Source organism: Candoia aspera, chromosome 6 (assembly GCF_035149785.1).
Source record: "Candoia aspera isolate rCanAsp1 chromosome 6, rCanAsp1.hap2, whole genome shotgun sequence".
Classification (NCBI taxonomy): domain Eukaryota; kingdom Metazoa; phylum Chordata; class Lepidosauria; order Squamata; family Boidae; genus Candoia; species Candoia aspera.
The window spans coordinates 49,568,763-49,577,111 of record NC_086158.1 but is presented as its reverse complement, the minus strand read 5'-3'; the positions used below and the strand labels follow the sequence as shown (position 1 = coordinate 49,577,111).

The window sequence follows — 8,349 nt, the reverse complement described above, 5'->3', positions numbered from 1 at the left end:
ACCCAAGATCCAGTCTCAGAGCAAATTACCCCAAGGTAAAGAAAGGTATTTACTTGTTCTATTACTTCACAATTGTCATCTATGTCAATTTTAGAGTCCCTTTTGGGAGATGGGCGGCGATAAATTTGATTAATAAATAAATAAATAATAAATGTCTCTGCTGTCTTTTTCCAAACACCATAATTTTTGATTTTGATTGGAGAGTTATCCTGACAATAGGAGCTAAGTCTTCTTAACAATCTACGTACACCAACTTGCGAATATGATTATATCCTATCATCAGCATATAGCAAGGTGTTACAATATGTATTTAGGACTTTGGGCATATGTGCTTCAGGGCCCTTCATTACTCCTGGCAGGTCATTGATATATAGGTTGAATAATAGTAGTGCTACTATGCACCCTTGTCTTACCCCTTTGTATGTATTGATCCTGTTTGTCATGGCTCATTTACCCCAAACCGCACTTTCAAACAAGTGCTTGTGTATAGAGCTTTAATCAATACCAGCAATCTGGGTTCAATTTTGAGGGCAGTCAATTTACTCCATAATACTTCTCTCTTCACCGTGTCAAATGCTGCAGTAAAATCAATAAAGGCAGCATATAGGTGTCTCCTCTTACAGGCATATTTGGCTATCAGGTGGTTCAAAATGAAGCAATTGTCAATGGTAAATCAGTTTTGCCTAAAACCTGCTTGTTCTTCTGCAAGGATACCTTTTTCATGTACCCAGATTTCGAACTCTGCTTAAGAGTAACCTAGCATATATTTTGGCAACAATATCTATTAAACTGAAAGGCCGATAATTGCTAGGGTCCTTTTTATTCCCTTTTTTATATATGGGAACCGCTATTGCCATCTTCCACCCGACTGGGATCTAGCAGATGTTGTTTATATGTATAAATAGACCTGCCAATAGAGGGCTCCACCAATTGGGATATTTTTTAAATAGTTCTTGTTTAAAAAGAGCAGGAAGTATATATTATATGTTATGTGATGTAATGTCTGTATACAAACAAGAACTTTGCAGTTTTATAAACAAATCACAAGTACTTTTTGGAATAAAGGGGATTAAGAAAAACATTACTAATGAATGAGTTGATATAATGAATATATTTTGAGTGCATATTATAGCAGTAGTTCTGCTTTTCGTTGCCTTTAAAATGGCTCACTACAGTAAACATGCAGTATTTCCAAGACCCTCCAACAACAAATCTGAACAGATTACTATTTAGGTAGACAATTGTATAATGACACCATGGTGGATTAATCAAGAACCACAGCAGCAGTGAGTATGTAGGAATGTAGCTTAAGGCCAAACCTGACAGCAGATGTATCACTGTAGGGAAGTATATTACCTAGAACTATTTTTGCAAATAAATTATACATGCACTAGATTCATTTCATCACAGTTCATATTCACACAAGAGACAGTGCAAACAAGAAATAGGGGAAAATAACAACAGAATTCTATGAACGTTTACTTCAAAGTAAACCTCATTATGCTTATATTTTTATCATTACATACAAGATTACAGTCTAAAAGGGAACTATTAGCACTGTCGCACAACAAAGCATGCAAGCTTTCTTTTGTAAAAAAAGAAACCTGCTTAACTTATGAATTTAAAGCAAATCTAAGTAAGTTCCCAGATTTCTACTCAAGCAGACTGTGGCCCCATTAACTTAAGGTAAGATTGGAAGAAAAGAAGAGTCCAGACCTTGAAAACATACATTTTCCTTGAAGTTAGATATTCACTCTGAGGTTTACAAAATGTCAGTGAATAGATTTTGCAGGTTACATTTGTTAAGTACCCCCCACCCCCCACTTCTTAGCAATGATGGAATTATTAAGCCGAGAAATTATTCACACACAGTAGCTGCCAGAAACCTTGCACAGATTATTTCTCCACCAATACTATACAGGACAGGGTAAAACTTTTTCCACATTAGTGGAAAACGTTTTACTGATTAGTTGGAGGCAGCATGCCCCAAGAGTTATGCTATTCAAGGGAGCAGCTAGGTTTCCACATTATACTAGGCTATGTTTTAACTAGCTTGTTGAATTACCCACAAGGGCATGGTTGCCAAAACCAAATTAATGACCAGTACGAATCCAGTCAATATTACAGATGTAAATAATATATGCAAGAATTTCACCCAGATTTGTATGTTCTATATGATCAGAGGTCTATACTGTGAAAAACATCCACATTATAAATTTATGAGTTTTCAAATAGACTGAAAGGATGAGAAATTCATCTCTTGAGGTACTCAAAACCAGAACAATATGTATTTGATTACTTAGAAAGATGTGAGTTCCTAAAGAAATCAGTCCTACTAAAGAAAAATAAGCATCAATACACAGAAACTGTAATTTAATACAAGGATGCACCTAGCCTTTTACAAAGGTAACATCTATAATTAAAAAATTGCCCACATTTCCAGATCAGAGTCTTATAAAACAAAGTACACACTTTGTGGTATTACATCTGGGAGATGACTTTTGACTCAATCAGTCTCACAGTGCATCTGCAGAAGAGGGAAATGTATTCCATAAACCCCCACTGTGAGTTTTCTTCCATCCTTTTCTAGCTGTTCTTTAATCGCTTATATACTTTTCATTTCAGCAGGTGGCTCAGTTGATCACGCAAATTTGAAGACTGTTCAACGCTGTAGAAGAGTTTAACAAGTGCACATGGATATTTGGATACAATTGCTGGAAAAAGGCTTCTACAATGTGAAATATGGATTTTGATGTTTCAGAATAAAATAAGGGGGCATGTGCTGTTTTTATCCACTGAACTCCTCTTCCCAAATTATGTAATATAATTGTTAGTAGATTGGAAGAATGGGACATAATTTATTTTTACGAGTAACAAACATTAATGTTTCAGTATTTAATATGGCACTTATCAAGGTAAAAAGCTCACAACAACTTACACATAGCATATGTAACAAAGAAATGTGAATAAATGCAAACAAAATAATAACTATAATATCTAAACTATTAGATTTACATATTATAGCTATACAAATTTTTGAGTACATACAGATTGTACTTCACATCTTTCTGATAGGGAGGAGAAAACAAGCAAATTAAGATTAAGTAGAATTAAAAGTCATAAAAGATATGCTTACTGGCAGAATGAATTTGATCTACATTAAGGATATTCCTTATTTGAAGTACGTTCCCAATGCAATTATATGCATATTTACTCAGAAGTAACTGCTAGTGTGTCCAATGGAGCTTGGTCACTGGTATATTTATTCCAAATTGCAGGCTTCAGTAATAAAGAATATGTCATAAAAATCAGTCAGGAGGACCAAAAAACAAAGGATGATGGGAAAAGGCAGAACAATTCCACATGTGATTTTCTTGGCCACTAGGTCTTGTCACCTTGAAAAGCATCTGAGCCTTCACTGGTGATTTCTTCACATGTTTTAAGATATGTTTTAAAAAGTACAGTATTTAATGTAGCATTAAATTATTTTTAGAGTGTAATAATATTGAATAATATTAATATTTAATAATATATAAAGTGCAGGCTAAGTAAGCACTGTAAAGAGGCAGTATAATCCTAACTCTATTCAATTTGCAATTTAAAACACATCCACACAAACAAAAGGGATGAAAGCTAAAGCTGTTTTTGAAAGAGCAGTAATGAAGATTTATCAAGCAGAAGTATAAAACCTAATCTCCCAATCAAATAGAAACAGCAAACTTACTTTTTTTGAATAGCTTCTTGCCTAAAGGAAAAAAAAAGATAATGTGAGTTGAGGTAAATTTTGAGTTGATAAAAGAATTCCTGATTTATCGCTGAGGATCTATGGAAATCAAACAGACTTCTGACTTCACTGATATATCTAGACCTAAACTGACATACTTAGGTTGTTCTTAATGATGCAAACAAATCTGTATTGTGAAGTGGGCAACTGAAGACAGAAATATCCATTTTATGTTGCCCATCAGAGCTCCTTAGTTATTTTGTACTCTTTGGGTTGGTATCCAAGAATACTTGTACCTTGGATAAAGTGATCCACAAAGTGTTAGGGAACTTAATGTAGCCTAAAAGCTGCACTGGATTGCCCTACCCTGCAAAACAGGATGATAGTAAGAAGTGGGGCCTTGGAAACGGAGACCTTCCTTGCATTCCAAAGCTCTGCCCTTTGAACCAAATCCTGCCCTTTTTTCTGTTCCTAGAGAAGTAAAGGCAATTGTTCTTGCATACAGAAAGAACTGCTGTGCTCCACACATAGAAAGACAGAGTGTGATTATTTAAGTATTTTTCGCTACAAGGAAAAAGAGGCTTCCCATACAAATCAGGTATGAGGGAGGAGAATTGCTTCCAGCTGTCATGTTCCTGACTGATAGGCCTTATTCATTTATTTGGATTTATTTTATTCAAACAATTCACAGAGCCACCCATCTCACCAAGATTAGACCTGGAAGTTTCCCAGCACATCCAAGATAATCTTTTATCAGGTAAGCCACCCGTTGGATGCATACAGGGCTCTAATGCCAGTTTGTAGCATCCAGAATGAGGGAAGCTGAAAAATTCAGATTACTTTTTTCATTTTAAGGATGGGGTAAAGGACAAAAGAGGAATACCCCTAAAAAAAATCACAATCTTCCATAAATCAGACCAAAGTCTTCCTATTTTGGGTGGGTTTTAAAGATCATTTAACTTCTGTAAGGCCTCACTTCCTCCCTCCAATGATGCAGTAACACTGACATTAAAAAAAATGTGGTGCTGATTTCTACCTCCCCAATCCTGATTTATACCAATCTCAGTTGCCTTTCAGCTATAGGAAGACAGCCATGTTAGTCTATGGTAACCAAAAATCAGGAGGAGTCTATTAACATATTTTCAGACTAACAATGCATCTGACTGAAGCTTCATGAAGTTGTATGTCTTTTAATAAAATACCTAAGTCTGAAAAGATGCTACCAGATTTTTTTTATTTTTAGCTGCATTTCCAGAGAGGCTAGCCTAACAAATACAGCGTATGCACTGTGTATACTTACTGATACTGTAGGTGAGTAGTTATAATAGCCATTTTTCTTAAACTCTGCAAAAAGAGAGATGAAGTAAATGCCTTTTCCCTCAATAAAGTTATCAATGCAATCATAATTTGGTACTGCATGATATTAAGAAATAATCACATACTAGATTCTCCTAGCTTAGGGTATTTGCTTTTTTTGAAGAAAACATGGGGTTTTGATAAATCTCTAATTTTAAAATACTGACATTCATAGATCTTTTAATTTCAAAAGTGCTGCAAAGTACAGTCTCAAGCATAATCAATATTTTTAACAATGCCTCTGGGCCTACATGAATCTAGTGCATCCTTAGAAACGAAAATAGTATGTTGCTGAAACCCAGGACATTTTTTTGATGGGTGTCCTGCAGCCAAGAAAAAACAAAGCAAAGTTAGGTATAGAGGGCATAAAGACTTTTGATACGCTAGAGTAGGGGTTCTTAATTTTTTTTCTCACATGGACCCCTTTCAGACTCCTTCTCAGAAAAATGTATTTAAATGCTTTACAATTAATATATGGATATAGAATATATTACAAAGAAAACCGATTATGCTCAAGTACAGTTATCAACATATTTTTTAAAATAACAAAAATACTCTAATATACAGTATGTAAAAATAAAGTTGTGATTTTTTTTCCCATCCAAGTTCCCAAGGCCTCTGAAATCTACCCATGGGCCCTAGGTTAAGAATTTCTGCACAAGAGGAAGCACTGGAAAGCAGTGCCATTATGTTACTTCCTGGCAAATGGGTGTCTTATGTCTGGCAATATTCATTCTTACCCGCCCCCCATTTTTTAGATTTAAGCTTTGAGAACATGTTCTGAGCAAATGTGGCCCCAGACCCCAAAAGGTTGGGGATCCATGATCTAACCAACTCAGAGCCACATGAATGCAGTAGGAAAATAATGAATTCTGCAAAATTTTACCAGCTTGATAAGCAGCAAGGCCATAAATAATATTTAGACCCCTGTGCTGAACTCAAGGATAATTTCATTCAAACTCTTCAGTAGCAAAAACTACATTCCTCCTGATCCAGTCTGCATATATGTGGGAATGCATGTTTTGGATTGAAATGATTGCTCCTAACCTTATTTATTAAAATATTATGAACAGAATAAAAACCTTTTAATTTTAAACCCTAAACTTGACATTCCCTTTTCTATATCTCCTGCAGCTCCCAAAGTGGTATGTATTTAATAGTATCAGACTAAATATTCTATTCCATACTTACATCTTCAGAGTGCAGAATGGCACCCTCTTGCATCACCATATTTCTGGCAGCCTGTCCTAGGAACTAAAAGACATGAAAGCCATAAGAAGAGAGATAAACTTTATCTTCTCTGAGCTAGTGCTGCTCCACTGTTATTCAAGGTTGACAATGTAGCTAATAGTGAGCTTTTGTGAGATAATAAGGTCTGGGAATTACAACCTTATGAACTCATTTAATCCAGAAACAATAACTCACTGGACAAACATTCTGCACAGAAAGGGTTTTCTGAAATTATGTAGAAGAATCTTCATAATAAGTGACAGTTAAGGATAAGTGAAACTTCTTGGTGTAGTACAAAATGTATGGTGATTATTAATTATTTAATATGCTATGTACCCAGTGATTTATAAAACCCTTTTTCAAACTGATGGCCTCAAATTTCTTGATCACTGATTGTGCTAGCTCAACAGACATATCCTGAGGCTGATGAAGCAATTTGTAATTTGCTTGTTTGTGAATCAAGGATCCAGTTTGGGGCTGCCAAGACTCTTGTGTAAAAACTACAGAGCCTGGGGTGGGGGGCCTTGTGGGGTAATAACAATTTGAGACTAGAAAAGTGGTAGTTGTGTCAAACCACTGGTTTGGTTATTATTCTGGATTATGGTTGTTTCTTTCTTGAAGTTTTCCATTTTGGGCAATTTAAATGTTGATAAAGGAGAATTTATTCACATTAGCACTTCCTCCTCGCACCACCACTCCTTGAATAGAAGACATACTAGGCCAGCTTCAATCTGGTACCCTTCAGATGTATTAGCTTGCAATTCCCATAAATGCAGCCAGCTTTCTCATGTAAACAGGATGATGAGAACTGTAAATCTATACATCAGGAAATCAGAAGGACATGCTTACACTCAAAGCTTGCCACTGATTCCTTACTGAAATTACTTTCAGAGATGCTTCAGCAATTGTGCAACTCACATACCCAGCACCATTCAATATTAATCTATGCTGCAGAATCTCGTTGGAATTTATTGCTCTTTCTTCTAAGCAGAGCCGCAACTAGGGGGGCGGGGCAACCGGGGCATGTGCCCCGAGCGCCACGCTGGTAGGGCGCCAAAATGGGCGCGGAATCCATGTTTGCCCCGGGTGACACAGACCCTAGTTGCGGCCCTGCTTCTAAGTTCCTCAAAAGAGTGTGACAATATTGGATACATATTTGGGCCTTCTGGGCAGAAACAAATAGGCTCTTAACCTTCAGAAGCAACACCAGTGATACTCAAGTCTCTGTTCCTCTTGATTTGCTTGGCAAAAACTAGCAGCAGAGCACTTCCACTATTGGTGCATGAACTTTGCTATTGCAGGCGAACGGTCTGAACTTTTATGATTTTAAAATGGAGGTGCTAAGTATATATCGGATGACTGTAACAAAGCATCTAAACGTGTTAAATCATCGGATCCAACCCCTGACGTCGATCATCTTTATCCCATGAAACTAATCGGCGCTAGCGCAGCACTAGGTTTTCGCAGCACATTTCCCTTGAAAAGGGAGGCCGCCGAAGCTTTTCTGTACAGAGACTACAAATCCCACCATACACTGCGCTCCTCTTGTACCGTCCGAAATCGAGTTCCGGAGTAATATATTTGGGACAGCGTAGTCTCACCTACCTCAGCGCTCCGGGAGCCCTTCAGCACCTGTTTGGTGAGGGCGATTATATCCGTACCGCAGTTGGTCACCTTCTCGGTCAGCAGTCCTTTCACCGAGTGCCCGAATCGAGCCTGAACATCTACAGCGATCCCTGCCGGAGTTACCGCCATGTCGCTATCAATAACCACAGGAGCGAAAAAGCCGCACCTACGGATAGAAAATAGGGTCATAAAACATAGAAAAGCGCCCCGAACGGGTTTTGGCAAATGAATTTATTCCTCTTACCTTGTTCAGTTTTAGTTCTTCAGCTCTTCTGGTGCAGGACAAAAAGCGCTTGCTTTTTATATTGCCTGCACAATACAGGGAATACATTGTACATTTAAAAAAAATAAAATGATGTTATTAACACTTTGCCCCAGCGCTACTTAATCCAAAACTAAAGATAAAAGACTGA

General features: G+C 37.0%; 1 protein-coding gene across 1 annotated transcript; it reads right to left on the bottom strand.

The window, feature by feature from the left end:
* Positions 1–1,713: 1,713 nt before the first annotated feature.
* BORCS7 (BLOC-1 related complex subunit 7) lies at positions 1,714–8,102 on the bottom strand. Its single transcript, XM_063307106.1, has 5 exons — positions 7,916–8,102; positions 6,272–6,334; positions 5,025–5,068; positions 3,725–3,745; positions 1,714–2,668 (listed from the first exon to the last, which is right to left on the bottom strand). The coding sequence occupies exons 1-5, from the start codon at positions 8,063–8,065 to the stop codon at positions 2,617–2,619; spliced, it is 330 nt and encodes a 109-aa protein (XP_063163176.1). The 5' UTR covers positions 8,066–8,102; the 3' UTR covers positions 1,714–2,616.
* Between the last annotated feature and the right edge of the window lie 247 nt (positions 8,103–8,349).